The following is a 23,140-nucleotide window of genomic DNA, read 5'->3' on the forward strand; positions in this document are numbered from 1 at the left end:
GATACAGACATCCTGCAGTGTATCTTTGGACTAAATAATGACTATGCATGTCAAAAATAATTATTAAAAGCAGTAAGAACTTACAAGAGATATTAATTACCAATCACAACATCTAAAATATACTTAATCCATTAGATACGTACATATATGAAAGTATAAAAAATGTATACCTTTCCTTAGATATTAAAACTACTAGACTAGTTTTAAAATATTGCATTTCATCCTTTATTTTACCAGGATAGTCTCAATGAGATACCGGATATTTTCTTCCAGGGAGTTTAGCATTTATCTTAACATTATGAACTTTGAGTAAATTACAAATAAGACTGGGCCGATAAATTATATTATATCGAATTGAGATAAAATCGATGTCAATAACAATGAGAAGCTTTGAACTTTTACTTTATATTGATCTAATCTAATATTTACTCTATAAGAGCTAATCACTCAGCAGAAAAGTGCAACAATGTGAATCTAATGTGTTGATATTGGAGATGTACCGAATTTTAAGCCACTGACAATTTATTAGCCAAAAAAATGTTGCCATTCAATTGACCCTCTAATTTTTGTGGCTTCAGACATTTTTGGAGTACTTCTTTTTAAATCTAGAAGCATTAAGAGCTTTCATTAAAATATACATCGTTATCGTTCAATATGGAAAACAATTATTGAGATTGCATTTTTGCAATATCGCCCAGCCCAGAATGTCAGTGAAAATATATTAAAATAAAAATACAAAAAAAAGAATCACTAAACTTAAACTCACCAGCCACTTTATAAGGTACACCTGCCAACTGCCCTTGTTGATGTCAGAGGAGAATGGCCAGACTAGTTTGAGCTGATAGAAAGGTAAAAGTAACTCAAATAACCACTCGTTACAACCGAGGTATGCAGAAAAGTATCTCTGAACACGGATGGGCTACAGCAGCAGAAGACCAAGAAACTAAGAACAAGAAACTAAATTGGAAAACGTTGCCTGGTCTGATTAGTCTCGATTTCTGCCGTGGCATTCGGATGGTAGGGTCTGAATTTGGCATTCACAACATGAAAGCATCATGTTGTTTAATCCATCCTGCCTTGTATCAACGATTCAGGCTGCTGGTGGTGTAATGGTGTGGAGGATATTTTCTTGATACACGTTTGGTCAATTAGTACCAATTGGGCATCGTGTCAACACCACAGCCACATCTTCTGATGGCTACTTCCAGCAGGATTACACAGCATGTCATAAAGCATGAATCATCTCAGACTGATTTCTGGAACATGACAATGAGTTCACTGTACTCAAATGGCCTCCAAAGTCACCAGATCTCAATCCAATAGAGCACCTTTGGGACGTGGTGAAACAGGAGATTCACATCATGGATGTGCAGCCGACAAATCTGCAGTAACTGCGTGACGCTATCATGTCAATATGGACCACAATATCTGAGGAATATTTCCAGTACATGGTTGAATCTATACCTTGAAGGATTGAGGGTCCAACCCAGTACTAATAGGTGTACCTAATAAAGTGGCCGGTGAGTGTATGTTATCATTGTCAGTTTTAAGCAAAAATAATCAACAATTTTAGTAAAGAATAAAATGATTTTTATTGCCATTATGAGGAGAACTGCATGTATCAGTGTCTACCAATGTATCCATTCATCTCATCATCCCATACAATGATAAAATAGAGTGAGTGTATTATAATTACAAGTGATGATATTCAACAAAGAGGAATGTCCAGCAGCACTTATTAGTCACATCCAGGTATGAAATTTGAAATGTCTTTGCCTTAAAGGATGTATCAAATCCAAACATCTACTAACATGAATTGCACTTGTGAACCAATCATGTAAGAAATCAGGCATCCAGATGTTTGTTGAGTCTTCTCACTTTCTCCTTCTTGTTCCGGTTCCCATGTTTTTTCCAGGGCTTTCCGGCTTGTTGTTCTGTGTTTGCTTTTCCAGCCTCAACAGGACCACTTCCAGGTTTGTAACCCATCACCATCTGTACACCCTTGGTCAGCGCCCGCACATTTGCCTATGCAAAACAAATGACAGAATATTACTACAGAGATTCAAAGTTCAAAACTATAATCAATATTTCATTCTTGTTTTCACAACAAATAAAGGTGTATTTTGATGATGCAAAGTTTGGACAGCCAAATTCAGTCAGTTTTGTTGTAAAAATCTCAATAATGCCAAAAAAAACCCAACTTAAATTTGTGAATCTCCTGACTCGCGTATGGAGCCATGTTATTATTGTAGCTGGGGTAATCCGGGAAATTTTCATACCCCTTGGATTCTGTACTCCTAGAAAATCTCAGTTTCAAGGGCTATCTAGCCCATTCCCCTTAGCCCTACACCGAGACGTCCCGTGCTACGATTGCCATTCATTAGACTGAACAGTTTATGGTTTCCCATTCCAGTCATTATTTCAGTATTATAACGTAACAATCATTTTAACATCTGTGCAGTTTTGGGACTCAAATTATGTAAATAAAAATAATTAGTTAAGCACTTATAACTTTATTCACATACCCACATACACAAAGAAAACATAATAGACTGTCTAATTGTAGGATTAAGTGTAATAAACTAATTCAGGACCTTAATGTTGTCTTCATAGTTAAAATTGTTTCGTAGTAAAATATAAAAAACAAACAGTAATGTGTCAAATTAAAAGGAATTACTATAGTTAAAAAATAATAATAATATAGTTATAAACTGATAAACGACTTTATCTTTTAATAAACTTTTATTTTTTTATTAATTATTGACAGTTAATTTGTTGGTATTATTATGTTTGTTGCAATTATAATTACAAATGTTAATGTTGGGCAGTAGTGTCGCTACAAGTAGTGATGCTACTAGCTTATCTACATTTCTCAGTAGCGTGGCAGTAGCGTCACTACTTTCTAAATCAAATAGCTTTTCAGTAGCGAAGCTGTTTTATAGCGCAGTTGCGTTCACACAAGCTGCATTTACAGATCGCGCATCAATAAGTGATAGGACCGACATTCACGGAGCTGTGAGGCTGGTGTATAGCCGATGAAAGTAAATCCACATGATGGCGAAAATGACTATTTCTTCTTCTTCCTGTTTTACGATGTTCAACAACAAAGTTTTTGGTGCGTTACTGCCACCCTTTTTTTGTTTTAGCTGTTATATACTCAAAATGTGTTTCTGTTTAGTACAGCATATTATTTACAGTAAATAATTGATCTGAACTATTATGCCTTATATGTTTCATTGACAGTTTTATTGATCACTAAGATATCATTGACTTGGATTTAAGTTGCTTCAATATAAAAATGAAAATTGTAAAAATAGCTTAGATGCAGCTTAGCTACTTTTGCCATGTAGCTTTTAGCTAAGCTTGCTACATTTCCCATGGGGGAAAAAGTAGAGTAGCTAATAGCTTAGCTCATATCATTATTCAAGTAGCTTGCCCAACACTAATAACTTCCACAAATTACCAGTACTTTATGGTTTGAAAACAATATATTACTTACAATAACTTACTATAGTATTTGATGTAAGAAATCATTAATAAAAGTTATTAGAAAATTAAGCAAATAAATACTATTCGATCGCTGGAGTAAAATATTAATATAGTGTTATACATTCATTAAATGTGAAAAGATTTTTGTTACATATAAAGATGTATTATAGCCTATATTTATATACATTATAATGAATTCATTATATTAATTAATCCTGTCCAATTTAGATTGTTTATATATCTCTGTAAAATGTTTCAGCAAGGCCAGCAAACAAGTATCTGCTATATTGACTCTATGATGACTGATAGAAAACTGTTCAGTCTATTATGTTGGATGGCGATCTGAAACAATGTTCCCCATTCGCCTGTCTCCATCACTATATTTGTGAAATAGTATACACTATTGTTTATTGTGTACAAAACTTGTCAACAATATATATAAAAATATATTGATGACGATGTCCGAGAGGACGTTAATTACAATAACATCGGTCATAACAATACATGGTTTGGCTAGATCGTGTGCTGGATGTTGTGTGTCTGAAACGTGAGTGAGTCTGCAGCTAGATATTACTGTATCTTGTGGACAAGCAGCAGCGCTGTTTTATCAGACTAAATTACATTTTAGGATGCTTCAATGTGCAGTCTAATAAAACATACAACATAATAAAGCATCATTGATGTTCTTCAATTTTCTTTAAAACCGAACTGGAAATGGTGGATTTATGATGGCAAAATTGCTTATTTCTCTGTATTTGAACATTCATCAATTATAGGTCAGCAAAATATAACACTGTTTATGAGGTTTTGAGATATTTTAATGAACAAATATTTTATATTGTGCAATTAAGTAGCCTGACAATGTCAGAAAGCACTGATGGGTTGAATCTTACTTGATGAAAAAACTGTTTATCCACTGTGTTTTCTATGCGTTTCACTTTTGATGGTTTGCCACCACTGCCATCGATCTGTTCGGCTTCTGTTATCCGCATGGCAAACTTGGCGTGCTGAGGCTGGAAGTCTTCAGGATCGATGTGAGGTGGAGGATGGCAGTAGAGGAGTTTGCCCTGCAACAATTCAGGTAAGAACGAATTAGCATCTCCAATTATTTTTTTATCATAATATCCAGGCCCTGTTTACACCTGGAATTAAAATGCATTTTGTTCATTTAGATTAATAGTTCACATTGAAGACACATTCCTGTTTACACCTGGTGTTTAATCCTCAATCCAATCTCTTTAGTTCATATTCCTGTCAACCATTTGTAAAAAACTCAAAACATTTAAGATCATTTACACAATTATTTTAATGTTATCCACTTGTGAGCGATTTGACAAAACTATATCTTAAATTAAAAAATGCCTCAGAGCTAGTAGTCCCTACAATAAAGGTGCACTTACACTGACATAGTCTTTTAAAACATATCGAGCAGATCTTGATTGGTCTGGCTGTCCGTGTGCTGTCATAAAGCCTCTCATATCTGTACGAAGAGAACAAAATTATTGAAAGATATTAAATAAAAGTTAAGCATGATGTAAAATATTAGAGTGGGTGGTCTTGAAAGCCTCATTTGGGGGTTTCAGTGAAAAAAAATATTTCCAAGATTTACAAAAAGCATACTGAAACGGTGTTTTTGAACTTGATGTTATTGGTTAGGAATTTGTAAAAGTTCTACTTTCATGGGATTCAACAAGTGATGGGAAATCATGCTGCATGATTTATCCAAGTTAGCAGTAGTCAAATAATTTGTACACTTATCATTTACTTAATGCCCAAAAATTATTTCTAAAACCATATTTAATCAGTGTTGTTAGAAGATTATTTACACCTTCCCACCATTGACATTGCAACCTAAATTGTGTTGGTTCATTCACTTCCCTATTTAGTAAATCTACCTCCCGATTTTTGTCTTGCAAATTGAGAATACACCTTAGACCTCCCTCACACATACTCTGACATTGTTTTTTTTTAATTATGTGAAAAGAACATACATGCTTGATTTGACAGACATGGTGAAAGACTTTCCACTTTTCCCTTTTAAACTTTTGGAACAAGACAATAAAACATTTATAAATAATGAAATAATAATAAATCGCATGACTTAATAGTAAGAATAATAACAGCGACAATAGTAAATAAAAAGGAGTAAATAATAATAATTAATAAATAAAAACATAATAAAAAAGGGGGAAAAATTAAAAGAAGGGAGGAAAAGGTTGGAGGATGTGATGCCAGTGAATTAGATAGAAACAATCGGTGGACAAACTCAGGAGCAATTGAAAGTGAGTTATGAGGGGTTGCCATTTATCATAAAAAGATCCAAAACTGGCAAACCATAACTGGCAAACCAAAAACATTGGATCTTTTCTACCTTCAAAAAATACACAGTGTCCACTAGCAACTGTAAAAAAAAAACTTAATGGTTCAGTAGATTTCCAAAGAAATAAGATAAGAGGTAAAGACAAGTACCTCTAACTGTTTACATGTAAATCGGGTCCAATCCTTGGGGACACCAAAAAGCTGCTTTGGTTTTGAACATTTTTAGCATAGTTTCAAAATAATTATTCCAGTAGTTTTGTAGTACTGGGCAGAAAAATAACATATGACTTAGAGAGTAGCATGTAACACTTGTCATCCACATTTGGATAAAGTTATGCTGGTTAAATAAGGTTCTTCAATTTGGTTACAACAAAGTTACAAAAGCATGTTCAGAATTGCAGCACACTGGTTAAAAATTGTTAGGTAACACTTTAAATAAACGGTTCATCACTTATTGTTAGTTAATGAACTTACTAACATGAACAAATTATTAGCAATCCATTTATTTGGGTAATTTAATAATGAATTAGTTAACGTTAAACTACAATTAATAAATGCACAACAAGATTATACATACTTAATGTTAGTAAATACATTAACTAATAGACCATTATTCTAAAGTGCTACCAATTGTTATGCTACCGTTAACAACTGTAACCTTCAACAAATTTTCACTACTTACATCTGATAGATGTGCAAGCAGGAAGTATGTAAACGGTTCAAAGCAATCTAATTTTTCATTAAAAAATGTCTTGCCTACAGCCAACAACACATTTTTAGAGCTTCCAGAAAAAAGACGGTCACAATTGTGACCTATGTGATGTGTACATTGTGCAAAGTGAACTGACATCCGTATGCCATAAGCAGCTCCTCATAGGTAGGCGGCCGATCAGGGTCCTCGTCCTCCCTCGGTCTGATGATGTTGATTCCGTAAGTCCCCTCCAGCACATTTCGAGGGATATTCTGACATACGTATTTGTGCTAAGGACAAAATCCAAACTTTTCAGATTTTTGGTAACTCATTGATAACAAAAATTCTTACGTACTACCAATCAAAATGTTTAGGGTTAGTAAAATGGATCATGCAGCTTTACAGTAGTGTATGTGTTGCGATCAAGTTTAAAAATGCAACTGTCACAATCAATGCAGCGTAAAAGGTTATCAAAGAGATGGCTGGCACGTGATCTCTCATCTGATCGATGGGTAGGATCCCGCTGCAGATCATCTCAGCTTTGGTGGACACAAATGAAGGCATGACCAGTCCAGGACAATCACACAGGCAAAGACCGGGTTCAACAAACAGAGTCTGAAACATATAGGCAAACAAACACCAGAAGTCAGAAAGAATAAACTGAACTTGTAATTACAACATGCTTTACATCACTTTGTTTTGGAAGCTATTGGTATACAATGAGTTGGCTACTTTAAAATAAAAAGCCTCTAAATCTGAAGGGACAAACAATTTCAAGGATTCATTTTTAAAACTCTACTTCCTTAATAATAATTTGAAAAAACTCACCTGAAAGTGCTTTGTGTGTCCAGGTGTTGCCGAAACTGAGACTTTTTTATTCCTAAAGATGGTGTTGATGGTGGAGCTTTTCCCAACATTTGGATATCCAACCTTGCAGAGAATTTAGAGTTAGAATATTAACAGTTCTGATGGAAAACAGCAAACATGTTTGATATATTGTAGAATCATCTGTGATAAAATCCTAATGATGTGAGAGATAGTATTATTGAGAATGTCACCAGCTTTGTAAATAAAACAATCAAGAGTTAAGAAAAGCATAAAATATGCTTCAATGAGTTTTTTTTACATTTGTAAGATATGATGTTTATAATATTTCACAATGATTTTTTACAAAACTTCAGATCACAAATGTAATACTGATTTTATACAGCAGCAACAGTTCAATAAACAAAAGTTCTTCATTTTAAGTAACACAAACTTGTGCTTGATTTTCCAGTTCCAAGGTCAGAACAAACCCTTTGCAACATTGCAGTGATCCTAAATGAATTGGTTTTTGTAATGGAAATTCATTTTTAGATGAGCTTTATATGTTAGAAACTTGACTAAGACTCATTATTACATGTGTGTGTATCTGTGTTCTCCATATGTTCATTATAAAACCTATGTGTACATTTTTATAGATAACTATATTTCTTTAGGTGAAAGCTTTTTCATTATCCTAAGAAGGATGTGTGGTTGTTATGAGCACGAACAGCAGAAGACGCCTGACGTAATTGTAGATGAGGCCTTATTGGGAGTTGACCTCGTAGAAGCAGTACAAACCAGATAAAAGGGTGAACACACTTTGCTTTAGTATCTCACTCTGCAGAAACTGTTGTTGCTGTATGACTGTGATCTTCTTTATAAAGAATAAAACTTGTAAAAGACATCCCGGGTAAGACTTTGTTTCTTGACCACTGAGAGAGCCTCCTTAGAGAAAATAGCCACTACAGTTTTCCTCAATGAATAGAATATGCATATCATTAAATGATTCATTCATTCATCATGGCTTGCCTTCACAGCCATTTAGAACAAGTCATTTAAATGAATAATTAAAAAAAGCACTTGTAAAAGGGATAGTTTATTAAAAAAAAAGAATTCTATCATCATTTACTCATCATCCACTTGTTCCAAACCTGATTGAGTTTCTTTCTTCTGTTGAACACAAAAGAAAGATGAAGATCACCAGGAAAAAAAGCAGCTGTTGACTTCCATAGTATTTTCTGTTCCTCCTTTAGAAGTCAATGGCTGCTTTTTCTCATCATTCTTCAATATATCTTTCTTTTGTGTTTTGTGTCTCGGAATAAAGAAAAAAAGAAAAGTTTATATTGACTGAAGTGTGAGGAAATTGTCATTTTCAGGTGAACTATCAGGGACAGGGACTTCACACCTATTGGTGGTTTTAGGCTCAATCCCAATTCTACCCCTTAGCACTTCCCCTTACCCCTACTTTTGCGCGTTCACATGAAGAGGTAGGGGTGTCCCAATTCTCTTTAGCTCGAAGGCGTAGTGCTAAGGGGGAAGGGGTGTATAGCCCTTTGAACAGAGATTTTTCAGGACCACATTCGAAACAAAGGGGTAAGAAAATTTCCCAGAATACACCACCCACAACAGCAGTAAAGCTGCACCCAGAAGTAAGGAGATCCACAAATTAGTATTTTGTGTCATTATTATGAATTTTTACAACAAACAAGCACATGTTTTAACACATTCATAACTGCATTCGTGTTTTACCGTCATGGTTTTAAAAAAAATGCTAAAATTAAAAACACTAAATTGCGCAATCTATAATCCATAATCAAAACACCTGTACAACAGTCCCACAGCATACAGACACTCAATTACACTTGAATACCCTGTGAGTACATTTTAGTGTCTGGGAATGAGCTTTTTACAATGTCTGCTATAATGTTAATGTTGTTTTTGTGTGTTTACATAGATGAATATGGCCACTGTGTAAATGCACAGTACAGTTTCTATCTTATTGCCACATTATATCGCTATGATAACATAATATATGTCTTCAGTGATTTCCTGAAGATAAAAAGACAAGCTACCAGCATAAAACACACTCTGCATTCTTAAAATAAAAGTATTGTGCTATTGTTTTGTTCAAATCACACAACCTTATTGTAGATATGTAATTTAAACTCACCAGTCCAACTGTGATTTGTCCATCTTTGCATGTCGGTCCAGAATGCACAGACTTAAACATTTCCAGCAGCTCATTTTTGCGTAACAAGCGGCTGGAGTTATAGAAAGATGAAGTCGCTGTGGATTCTGGGTTCTCCTCAGTGTGATCTTCATCTCCTGATTCCTCAGAGCATGTTTGCCATTCGCTCTCATCAACACAAATTCTTTCATCTTCACCTTCCTCTTCTTCATCTTGCTCATTCTCATCTTTCTCTTCATTTGGTGAAGAGCTATTTTCCTCATGATGATCTGTGGCATTTTTGGAGGCTGTTTCCTCTTCTGTATCACTCTGATCTTCCTGGTCCATCGCATCTTCTCCCTGAACCATTAAACATGGACGTGAAACAGAATAATACTTACACAAAAACGGAACTAAAACCATACTACTACTTGATGAATTAAGTCATCATAGACACAAACAAATAAATAAATATTGAACAAATATTATAAATAAATATTATTATTAACACTAAAATTAAAATTTCAAATAAAAAATAACAATTAGGAAGAATAAGCATTATTCCACCAAATATTGATATCTTATAGTTTAAATTTTAAAAAATGGTATTGTGTTGTCCAGAACTAATAGAAAGACAAAAACAACAACAAAAACAAGTAATGATTTTACAATTTAAAAAAAAAAAAAAAAAAAAAAACGACTTCAGTTTTTAAAAAGGACAAAAATTACCAAAACACTGATACAAATGAAATCCTACCATGCATTTTCAGATTTTAATCAAAGTAAAACAGAGTCATATTTTACCCTCTCCTCTGCCTCGAGTCGTTGTGCCTCAGCCAAAGCAGACCAGAACACAGCTCTGATGCCCTCTTTCTGAAAATATCGAGCCCAGGCTCTCCGTTGTTCTCTAGTCAGCAGATCAGCTTTGTTCAATAGAAGCATGTTTACTTTGTGAACAGACACCTCTTTTACATATTTTTCCTGACGGAGATAGAAATGGATAAATAATTCAAACGTGAACAGTTATGAATTGATTTGTTTTGCGCCTAATGTCCTCATTACTTACAAGATCAGGACATCGGAACAGAAGAGGGTTTCTGGCATCAACGATCTGAACCACAACATCACTGAAGGTAAAACAAAAAATATATATATATTATATACCCTAAAATCTACATGAATATTTGCCAGTGGTGAATTGCTGAACAGGTTTAATAGTTTTTACCTGATCTCCGATCAGTTTTACGGATTTGTAGACTTTAAATGACATTTGTAAAATGAAAAGGAATAATAGTCAATACAACAGAACCACCAATTTAAGCTTTGAAATGTATAAAAGGGCACATATTATGCAGACACGTAATAATTTACAATATTAAATGATAAGCTGAGTCCATTTTTAGGCTTTACTTTTTTAAAAAGTCAATTATAATGCATGTTTTGCATTTGAGTTTTTTCACATTCCGGAGATTTCCCGCAGATTTTTAGTCCATTATTAATTCTGTTTATTTACTTGAGTAAATGTGTAAATCTGAATTTATTCAGTTTTTATTCAGTAATTTATTACTTTTTATTTAATATATTAAGGTTTTAGTTATGATACGTCGCTGGATACTCCCAAAATAATTCCGCAGATTTTTACTAAAATTCTCCGCAGAAATAGCAAAAAATGTCCGCAGATTACATCTGGCCCTGCCCATCACAAGCCAAAGACATTAGTAAAAGGTGTAAAAGTAATGCACTGTGGATACATTAAAACATTGAAAATATATGTTTCAGACAGAAACAGCCCCTAATATGCAATCATTAGTGTGACCAGATAGTAAAATATACAAATAAAATAACTTCAGTACAAGCCAAACAAAAGCTCACCTTCTCTCAATAACTCTCCACAGTTGCCTCCAAAAATCGAGATTTCTCTCAAAAGGGGTGAGAATCAACTTCTGCTCCTCTTCCAACCTATAACAGAAAGTGCATTTAGTTACAAACATTATTATCTTTCTTAATTTGCTAATATTTGGACTGAACATTTAAGTCATTCACCGAGCCAGATCTCTTCTCCATGTGAGGAAACTGTCTTTCTCAGTTTGCTGTAGAACTTCAGGACTTGTGCTCTCATCCCAAGGAGGTCTGAGGAGCCCAAGCACAATGTTGAAAACATCTGCTTTTGCATTATTTTGCATCCATGATAAACTTTAATATAGGTAAGGAAAAAATGCGTATTATAAGACATCAGAATACCTTCGGGGGATTCGCAGAAGCTGTTTGTTTTCCTCATGGAGTTTCTTTAGCCTCCTGGACTCCTCAGAGGACAGCAAGCCAGCTCTTGCTTCAGCTGGGACAAACTTTATATTGAGCTTTTCTGCAAAACAATGACATATCTATATATATTGTTCTATAGCTGACAGTGCTATAGTTTTGTGTCCTTGTTACATATTACATGTACTTACTACAATAATACAGTAAATTATGCATAAATAAATGCTAACCCATACGGTCAATTTTAAATTAATTTCAATTACTCAGTACTTAAATCACCACAGCTTAAATTGAACCATATTTCTTTATTATTTTTAATTAACCACTTTCTTTTTTTCCCCCGATTTTTTTTGTGTCAATAGACACACACACACACACACACACACACACACACACACACACACACACACACACACACACACACACACACATATATATTACTAAGATCTGTTGGGGGGGGGACCCCTAAAAATGTAATATATTGTACAAAATACTGCAATGTTAGAATTTTTCAATATTGTGCAGCCCTAATTTAAACACATTAATGTATATTTTAATAAATGCATTTAAATATAATATATTGAGTTAATAGCTTTGAAACAAATCAACACCTACCTGCAACAAATTCAGTTCCAGCAAGTTCGGCTGTGGCCAGAAAGTCGTCCAGAGAGCTCTGCTCAGTGACAGACTGCAGGTTGAGCCGACCCCAATCATATCCATCATTCAGCTCGCTGGTGTGAAGCTAAACACACGACACAATTAATATACAGTTTTATTTATACATAATTATTATCCCCCCTTGAAGGGGCTAATAATTTTTAACCTGAAAAATGGTGTTTAAAAAATTAAAAACTGTTTTTATTGTAGCCAAAATAAAACAAATTAGACTTTCTCCAGAAGAAATAATATTATCAGACATACTGTGAAAATTTCCTTGCTCTGTTAAACATCATTTGGGAAATATTTAAGAAAGAAAAAAATTCTAGGGGGGCTAATAATTCTGATTTCAACTGTACATCGTATTGTTTATTATATTAGACATCATGTGTTGAAAAAAAAAAATCTTCTGGCGTGCAAGAACTCCAACTATTTGTCTATACAATCTGAAGAATAATATGACATTGTATAAAATATAACTAATCTTATTATAAAATAATATCTTGTAGCCCATATGCACTTGTCATCATTTACTTGTTTTAAACCTTTATAAGTTTCCTACCCTCTGTTGAACACAAAAGGAGATATTTTGAATAAAGTTGAAAGCTTGTAATCATTGACATCCATCCACAGTATGAAAAACAAATAGTATAGAAGTCAGCGGTTACAGGTTTCCAGCTTTCTTCACAATATCTTCTTTTATTCTCACTATTTACTCACTTGAGGGTGGGTAAACAGTGAGTACATTTCATTTTCGGGGTGAACTATCACTCTTAACACGCATAACTCTAGTTACTGCACTTTACATTATACGTATTGTACTCTTTTGTTAAGACAATATAGAACAATTCATATTATGTTATAAATTAGGTATATTAAAAAAACACTCTAAACTAATGCTAATGCTGAAAGCCTAATTAAAACGATTTTCACATCAGACTGTCAGTGTTTCTCACCCATGTGTCGTTTCTCCTGTATCCGCGGCCTGCGTTCAGTCTCTCCTTTATTAAAGCTCTCCCCAACCCTGAACCCTCTCCACGAGTCTTCTTCTTCCCCATTTTAAACTTCTTTACACGGTTAAACGGCGATATAAACGCGTCAGTGAGTTGTTCGTGGACATTCGAGTGGATGAACCTTCACGCGTGTGATGTGTTTGTTATGGCAGAGGAAGGAAGTGACACGGAATGATCTACGAGAGGGACCACTCCTTCGCGAATGTTTAGAAGAGATGACAATTGTTGATTGTGTTCTTTGTGTTCATGTCGTTTTAGTACAGTGAATATTTATTTAAATAATAGTAGAATAGACTGAGAATTGGGCGAAAAGTGAAATCTTGGCCAGACTTTTGTTTTGTTTTGTTCGGTGGTGTCGCGTTCAAATAGGACCGGTCAAAAACCAACTGCGTGGTTACGGATTTGCAGCCAAATACTGTTCTCTTGCAATGTTAGCATGATACCAGTAGATGTCCTTACATAATAAGTTTCAGATCCACCCAAACTGTCCAGTTACATACAAGTTTTTTTCAAGGAATTATACAATGTAGGCCTTACATGCATAAACAAGCACGAAGTAATAAAATTACAACAATAAGCAGACACAAATATAGGAAAAAAGCAACATATGATAACGACAATTGTATTTGACGTAAAAAAAAAAGTGAATAAATAAAATAAATAAAAAAATAAATAAATTATAAAAGTTCATACAATATAAACCTTCAAAGGGTTGTGAAGGGGCTATAGGGTGTGAAATTCGCTGAAAAAAGTAGCTACTTTACTAGCTTTATTATTTGACAAAGTACTAAGTGATGTCTGATTGTCCTTAGTGTATGTAAATGCAGGAGTGTATGGGTGTTTCCCAGTGTTTGGTTGTGGCAGGAAGGTCATCCTCTGCGTAAAACATTTGCTGGATAAGTTGGCGGTTCATTCCGTTGTGGCGACCCCAGATTAATAAAGGGACTAAGCCGAAGAGAAAATAAATGACTGCAAAAATTTTGCAAAGCATATAAGGCTATTAACCAGGTAATGCTGTGTACAATTTTCTTTAGTTACACTGAATCTAACTTGTTTATTGCAAAAAGGGTTTACATGAATATTGACATAAGACATTCTGACATGTTTATGAGCCCAAAATAACTTTGAGTATATGCAGTTGTAGAAAATATGCTCAGTGGTTTCAATATCACTTCACAAAATTGACAAGAGTTTTCTTCAGATTTATACATATCTCTGTATGTTAGGAAAGAGGCAACACCACCACCAACACCAAATTTAATAATAACACATTCATAATCATAACAATAACAACAATTATTATTATTGCTGTACATGCTGTATAAATAATTATATTACAATATAGTAAATAGTATTGTACAATTGCAATCAGAAATAACAGAATTAAATCTTTGATTTATTAACAGATGATGTTTAACAGAGCAAGGACATTTTCACAGTATGTCTGATAATATTTTCGTCTTCTGGAGAAAGTCTTATTTGTTTTATTTTGGCTTTAAAATAAACCAGTTTTAAATTTTTTAAACACAATTTTAAGGTCAAAATGATTAGCCCCTTTAAGGTATATTTTTCCGATAGTCTACAGAACAAATCATCATTATACAATAACTTGCCTAACCACTCTAACCTGCTTAGTTAACCTAATTAACCTAGTTAAGCCTTTAAATGTCACTTTAAGCTGTATAGAAGTGTCTTGAAAAATATCTAGTCAAATATTATTTACTGTCATCACGGCAAAGATAAAATAAATCAGTTATTTAAAATGAGTTATTAAAACTATTATGTTTAAAAATGTGTTTAAAAAATCTTCTCCTCGTTAAACAGAAATTGGGGGAAAAATAAACAAGGGGGTAATAATTCTGATTGAAACTGTATATATTGTTTTTATTGTTAAATGTGTATTTTCTAAAACATGCTGTTGTAATAGGGTCGCTGGTTCGAGCCTCTGCTGGGTCAGTTTGCATTTCTGTGTGGAGTTTGCATGTTCTCCCTGCGTTCGTGTGGGTTTCCTCTGGGTGCTCCGGTTTCCCCCACAGTCCAAAGACATGTGGTACAGGTGATTTGGGTTAGCTAAATTGTCCTTAGTGTATGAATGTGTGTGTGAATGAGTGTGTGTGTGGACGTTTCCCAGAGATGGGTTGCGGCTGGAAGGGCATCCGCTGTGTAATAACGTGCTGGATAAGTTGGTGGTTAATTCTGCTATGGCGACGACGGACTAATAAAGGGACTAAGCTGAAAAGAAAATGAATGAATGAATGAATGAATGAATGAATGAATGAATGAATGAATGAATGAATGAATGAATGAATGAATGAATGAATAAGTATTACAGTATATTATTATTAGTAGTAGTATTATTCATTCATTTTCTTTTCGGCTTAGTCCCTTTATTAATCTGGGGTCGCCACAGCTGAATGAATCGCCAACTTATCCAGCTTTGCACCCTTCCAGCTGCAACCCAACACTAGGAAACATCCATACACACCCATTGACCCGGAGGAAACCCATGCGATCAACGGGAGAACATGCAAACTCCACGCAGAAATGCAAACTGGCCCAGCCGAGGCTCGAACCTGCGGCCTTCTTGCTGCAAGGCGAACGTGCTACCCACTGCGCCTAATACTTTATTAGGCCATAGTATATGAAATAATAATAATAACGTCATGATTGCTTATGTAGACAAATAAAATGTCTGAGAAAAACAAGATATTTACACAATTAACACAGTTGAATAAAACATCTGATTGTGCACAAACTAAACGCGTAAGCCACGTGTTTACTTCTTGACAGCCCTGTTACAGAAATGACAGCAAAAATCCGTCTTGGTATCGTCCTCCTTCTTTCGACCCCTCCGCGTTTCCTCGTTGGTTCATTCCGCTATATAAGTCCGTGTTTCACGCTTGGACTGTACAGTGTGTGTGTTATTCAGCGATGCTGCGATCGTAGAAGCACACGCGATATTCCTCCAGTCAACGAAGCGATCTGCAACTTCGGAAATGCCCTAAAACAAGCCGATAGATGACTAAAGCCTGCTTTGGAGTAGCAGTTAGTGGAATTAGAATCACTACAATAGACATAGCACCTCAAGACGACCAGCATGTTGCCTTGGAAGAAGAATAAATTCGAGCTGATCGAGGAAGACAAGCAGCAGTCCAAGCAGAAGGGCTATGCCGTGAGCCTCAACTACTCCGCGCTCACCTCCTTCGCCAAATCCTGCCCGGAAAGCGCGCTCAACCGAGTCGGCAGCATGTTCAAATCCAAGAGGAAAAAGGTGAAAATCACCAGCGAGGACCCTACGTATACTGTCTTGTACCTGGGGAACGCGACCACCATCCAGTCGAAAGGAGACGGATGCACGGATGTGGCTGTCAGCAAGATTTGGGGCAAAAGCGAAATGGGCAAAAATGGCACCAAGATGAAGTTAACCATCAGCTCGCAGGGCATCCGAATGGTGCATGTCGACGAGAAGGCGAAGAGACCGGGACATCTGTATTTGTTGCACAGAATCACCTATTGCGTGGCAGACCCCCGGCTTCCCAAGATATTCGCTTGGATCTACCGGCACGAGATGAAGCACAAGGCGGTGATGCTGCGCTGCCACGCAGTGCTGGTCTCCAAGCCGGAGAAGGCGAAGGCGATGGCGCTTCTCCTCTACCAGACCTCCGCGACCGCCCTAGCCGAGTTTAAGAGACTCAAAAGAAGGGATGATGCCCGGCACCAGCAGCAGCAGCTGATTGGGGAGCAAACTATCCCATTGGTGCCCTTAAGGAAGCTGCTAAACGGACAGTGTTACTATAAACCCCCGGTGGAGCGCAGCAGGAGCGCGCCCAAACTGGGCTCAATCACGGAGGACCTGCTCGGGGAGGAGGAAGAGGAGAAAGCCATGCATTTTGAGTGCGAGGATATTCTGGACACTGATAGCGACTGTGTGGGAAATGGCAAGCAAGAACTGTGCCAGATTATAAACGATTTAGGCTCCATGTGTATAGGGAACGACGTGCAGACGCTGAAAGCCGACCTGAGAGTGACTCGCCTGCTGTCTGGGGAAAGCACCGGGAGCGAGTCCTCCATAGAGAGCAACAACCAGGAGACTGTTTCCGTGCCCAATGGCATCGCGGAGGGGAAAATGCAAGAAGTTGCCTGACATTGAGTGAATCTTTTAGACTGTCTCAGCAATGCTTCATGGTAATGATGATGATGATGATGCACTGCAAAAGAAAATATTGTCTTTCTTTGAGGCTTTGTCTTGCTTAAAGTACAAAATCTAAATATATTTAAATCAAGAAGCATTTTTTAGACCAGTACAAATATAGTTGTGTTTTTAGAAAACAAAACAAGTCAAAATCAAGTAAATTTTCCCCTAAAACAAGTAAATTAATCACAACATAAATGTAATTTTAAAAAGCAACATGTTTTACTTGTCTAGAAAGTGCTTCTTGATTTAAAAAGGTTTAGATATTTACTTTAGAAAGAAGACAAAACCTCTAGAAGACAATCATTTTTTTTGCAGTGTGAGAGTTTTTGGGTGCATGAATGTGCCATTTCATCCACTTGACTTGAAAGCGTGCTGTTATAGGGTTCACAAATGTGAAAACCTAGTGAGCTGCCTATCTAGAAAACAACAACAACACCAACAAAAAAGATTGCAGCCTTAAGTAAAATCAGTTGTGCCAAAGTTACAAATGCACTTTTGTAACTATTTTTTGTGGCTTTACTGATTGTTGTTACATGACATGCAAACATTTTATACATAAAATGCTGTCTAGATAGGCAGCTCGCTAGGTTTTTGAGACAGAAGCCATGGATGTGTTTGTGGATTTAACAGACACTCGCACAATAATCCCTCATTAGGGGTCTGGATGGAAGCACTCTGCGCAATAAGACGCTTAAAGTCTCTGCTTAACCTCTCTGTGCTGTAAGAGGTTTTTAGGAGAGATCTTGTTTACCTAATAAGTTTCCCTCACGGAAATGCTTTTCTTTTGTTCCTTATGCTTTAATGTCCTGAGATATGTAACTCGTTCGTTCTTTCTATTTCTCTTTCATTCTTTGGAAAGAAGAAGTGTCTAAACTAACTGAACAGTAAGTTACAAAACTACTTTCCTTTCAGGATGTTTCATTTTACTTTTTTTTATTTTGCACTGTGGTGGAATTCAGACAAGTATTATGCTATTATTTATGTGCAACATTGTTTTCCTATACATGTTCTTACAAACATAAACGTTTTATCTTTGCTGTGCAAAAGAAACAATTTTCCTGATGTACAGAGATGTATATGTTAAATATGTGTAAACAAAATGCATTATTTTTTAAAACGATGTGGTTTGTTTCTGTGAACACCAATAAAACTGTAAAACATATTTTAACGTCACATATTTTCTGTTATGCCAGTTAAACAACCATTCAGTGAGGTTATTAAGAATCATTCTTTCTTCATGCAAAGAATATATAAAAATACTAAGAACAAATTTCACTAAAGAACATTGTGTAAAATAGATACGTTCTTAAAAATAAGTTTTTCTGGCATTGATAGTTCTGAGAAAAACCTTTAAAGTACTTAGCTGTGCTCACTCTTTATAAACAATTGCTCTTTTAGTCATGCGTCCTTCTGGAAAATTCACATTATTAATCTTTTTTTATTTGCTCAAATCTTGGCTGTATTTGTGCAAATGTGTTCCAAACATTTGCATTTTAATTGACATGTTATTATTTCACCCTAATTTCATTTAATTTACACTCGGTACAATAAAAAAAGATACACTCAGGACCTTAATGACAAAAATGTCCCCATTAAAACTCCAGGTCACGCTTTATTTTGATGGTTTGCTTGGTAAATTTAAGTTACAATGCATCTACATGCCAACTAATTCTCATTAGATTATAAGTAGACTGTTAGGTTATAGTTGAGGTCAGGGTTGGTGTAAGTTGACATGTATTTGCAAAGTTTCTTATAGTCTGTTGAAGGGGAAGTATTAACATATTAAGCAGACAGTCTACTAATACTCAAAAGGATCATCAAAATAAAGTGTTACCAAGCTCCCAATATTTAATCACAGTGCCATAACAACCAAAATCCTATTTTCATTGTTTTTAGGCTTTTGTTTAATTCACAATGCTTCAAATGCATCAAAATTAAATGTTGTTTCTGATTATAATACTCAAATAACAGTAACCTTCATTTTACATGGAAATTAAACAACCACAACAGTGTCATTACGTAAACCATATGCCTCAAACTTGGTTGCTGGATTGCCACAGCTTTGCATAGTTGTGCTCTGACCTTAATCGAACACAGCTGATCCAACTAATCAAGGTGTTCAAGACTAGAGACTGTAGACCAGGGGTGGCCAACCCTGTTCCTGGAGAGCCACGTTCCTGCAGATTTCAGTTGCAACCCATATCAAACACACCTGCCTGTAATTATCACGTGGTGTTCAGGTCCTAATTAATTGGTTCAGGTGTGTTTGATATGGGTAGCAACTGAAATCTGCAGGAAGGTGGCTCTCCAGGAACAGGGTTGGCCACCCCTGCTGTAGACCCTTTTCACATTTCCGGGTTTCTCAGTAGTGGAAGTCGTCAAAGTTGGGAAAACTTAGAGCACAGTGAATGGAAGAGTACACAAATAATTAAAAAAATTTTTTTCTTTGCTCAAATAATAAAAGAAAAACTCCATGATGATGTTATAAACACATTCAGAAACAGGAAAAAAATTTGTGAGACTGATATCAGCAGACAGAGGAGAGAACAACGACAAATTAACTGTCCTGTCCTATAGACGCTGCATTATAAATGCCTCGCACAAGTGATAATTTGTTCTTTGTAATTTAAAGCAAGATGAAAAAATACATATAAATGTTCATACATTTAAAAAAATCAAAATATTAAAAACTTTCAAGGATTTAAAATACTAACGACCGTTAAACGCATCATAACAGGGTTGTGGAAAGGATCCATTAAGCTGGTGTGAGTTGGAGGTGGATAGTGCTATAAACTATGCAGAGCTGTGGCACTCCAGGAATTGAGTTTGTGACCTCTGACGTAAACAATTTGCAATTTGAAGTGTTATAATCCTCAAACTGAGTGAATTGTTAGTAATTGCCCTCAGAACTAACTGTTTAAAATGTGATGCTAAGGTTTGAGTTCACTTGAAGATAATTTGTGAATCCAGAATAGTTCTTGTTTGTCATCAAGAAGATTCTATATGAATTTGAAAAGTTCATCATGAAGCATTTCATGCCATTTCTCCATTAATGGTTCTTTTATTGATGGTTCCACGAAGAACCTTAAAATATTAGTTAAAGTAAAAACATTTTTTCAAATGGCGACATAGTGGTTCAGTGGTTAGCACTTTCACCTCACAGCAAGAAGGTCGCTGGTTCGAGTCTTAGCAGGGCCAGTTAGCATTTCTGTGTGGAGTTTGCATGTTCTCCCCGTGTTGGTGTGGGTTTCCTCCGGGTGCTTCGGTTTCCCCAACAATCCAAAGAATTGAAATAACTAAATTGTTTGTAGTGTATGTGTGTGATTGTGAGAGTGTATGGGTGCGTGAAACATAAAGTATGCTAGATAAGTTGGTGGTTGGCTGTGGTGACCCCTGATAAACAAAGAGACTAACCAAATGAAAATGAATGTTTTTCAAATAAAAGAGTTATTTTGAGAAGTTTAATAATCTGAAAGGTTCTTCTGGTAACCAAAAATGCTTCTTTAATGACCAAGCATGCTGCAAAAACAGCCTTTGTTGAACCATCAATCCCAATATAGAACCTTTATTTTGAAAAGTACAGTGTTAAAATTGCTATTCCATTTACCTGTGCTCCTCATAAGTGTACTTTCAGCATCTCCACATTAGGCTCCCTCTGGAATCTTACAATAGTTGGCACGTTTTCCATTGGCACTTGAAGGGGAGCCACACATTCCCTGCAGCGCGAGTGTTGAGTGTTAATAATGCTGGCAGAGATGCCACTTCCTACAGCAGACGTGCCACAAACCAGCAGCTCCTTATTACTGTACACATTCACAGGCCTCCTTTCAGACCTGCCACTGCAAAACAAGACCAAATGATGCAGGAGCAGGAGAAGTTTAAGCACAGTTATGAGGCAGATTCTTTATATCAACAAGACTTTATTGTGCTAGACTGATTATCAGACTAATTAACAGTCAGTGAAGTTAATTAGGATGTACACTCACCGGTTACTTTATTAGGTACACTTTACTAGTACAAGGTTGGACCCACGTTTGCCTTCAGAACTGCCTTAAGCCTGCATAGATTCAACAAGGTACTAGAAATTTTGGAGATTTTGCTCCATATTGACATGATAGCATCACACAGTTACTGCAGATTTGTCAGCTGCACATCCATGATGTGGATCTCCCGTTCCACCACATCCCAAAAGCGCTTTATTGGATTGAGACCTGGTGATTGTGGAGGCCATTTGAGCGCAGTGAACTCTTTGTAATGTTCAAGAAACCAGTCTGAGATGATTTATGCTTTATGACATGGCACTGTATCCTGCTGGAAGGAGCCGTTAGAAGATCAAGCACGTGTACCTAATAAAGTGGCCGCTGAGTATATATTTAGTTGGTTTCCTTATTAGATAATATATATTGAAGTGATATACGTATTTATTTTTTAAAGGCAGACAGATGATCACAGATATAGTCAAACAAAAATTTGAAATTTCATACTTACACTGTTAAAAGCAGTGACTTTAAAAAGCGAGTAAACCCATTGCCCTTAAAGCAACAAGTTGACCACTTTAAATAGAAAGCAAATCCATTGTAACGTTAAATGGTTAAGTTGACAACTTAATCTTAATAATTATGCACATAATAATGGGTTTACTCACTTTTTTTTAAGCAAACTAATCACTATTTACAGTGTCCCAAGTAGTTGCTATTAAACGTCTTAGAAACCTTTATAAAACAAGACAGTAATGGTAACACACGATACAAATAAAATAACATTTGGACTCTGCAAATGATATAATTACCCTACATATCCTCAAAGCAAAGGGACAGCCTATTAAATAAATGCATTTGAGCCTCTCCTGGTGCTTCTTCATGGAGTTTATTCATTGTCATATGGTACGGTTAATTGCAGATGCATTAGCAGATATAGGCCAGCATACTTCACAAATGATGTAGGTCATAGATGCATTGATGAAATGAGCTTTTATTTAAAAAATAAGCATAATTGGGTTGATATAATTATCAAGAGTCAATCTGATATTCATTAGAAACAAATTATTGCGGTTTTTGTGTATTGAAAATCAGGGTCAGAGATATCATTCATTACTATTTTATTTAATAATCATTAGTTAGGAGGATGTCAGAATAACAGAAAAAAAGAAAAGAAAAAAATAGCATGATTTTGAAATGTTATAGTCATGGTTATCGTCTTTTGAGAAATTAATTACTTGTTCAGTTTTCAAAATACCCTTTAATTCTCTAGACAAAAAGTAAAGTTTTTTGGCAGAGTCACAGTTAACTCTCAGCAGTTTTTCATTAATGTAAAATCCATCTTGAGTTAAACTTTGTCTCTGGAGCGCTAATAAAAAAGGAGCCTAATTGATTTAATGGTTCATGCATGAAATTGAATTACAGAAAGCACATTATTGGAAGCCATCACTACATAATTAGCCAAGAGGCACGTGTTAAAATCTAGATATGTGTCTCTGGAAGGGGTTTCTGTGAGTCTTCATTGGGTTTTGTGGGGTTGCATCACTGCTGAGACCGAGTTTGGTGTTG

The 23,140-nt window shown here is 35.6% G+C and overlaps 2 protein-coding genes across 2 annotated transcripts; one reads left to right on the top strand and one right to left on the bottom strand.

Moving 5' to 3' along the window:
- Window positions 1–1,573: 1,573 nt before the first annotated feature.
- On the bottom strand, window positions 1,574–13,528 carry lsg1 (large 60S subunit nuclear export GTPase 1). Its single transcript, NM_212642.1, is given in 14 exon segments — window positions 1,574–2,025; window positions 4,383–4,556; window positions 4,890–4,969; window positions 6,657–6,780; window positions 6,971–7,114; window positions 7,328–7,429; window positions 9,474–9,830; window positions 10,275–10,451; window positions 10,537–10,597; window positions 11,343–11,429; window positions 11,514–11,600; window positions 11,712–11,832; window positions 12,345–12,471; window positions 13,343–13,528. Coding segments are annotated over 14 exon segments (1,923 nt in total). The 5' UTR covers window positions 13,445–13,528; the 3' UTR covers window positions 1,574–1,845.
- Window positions 13,529–16,324: 2,796 nt separating this feature from the next.
- fam43a (family with sequence similarity 43 member A) lies at window positions 16,325–18,756 on the top strand. The gene is given in 1 exon segment (NM_214705.1): window positions 16,325–18,756. A coding segment is annotated over 1 exon segment (1,047 nt). The 5' UTR covers window positions 16,325–16,496; the 3' UTR covers window positions 17,544–18,756.
- Window positions 18,757–23,140: the final 4,384 nt, after the last annotated feature.

The sequence above is a fragment of the Danio rerio genome, chromosome 11 (assembly GCF_052040795.2).
Source record: "Danio rerio strain M-AB ecotype USA chromosome 11, GRCz13ab, whole genome shotgun sequence".
Lineage (NCBI taxonomy): Eukaryota > Metazoa > Chordata > Actinopteri > Cypriniformes > Danionidae > Danio > Danio rerio.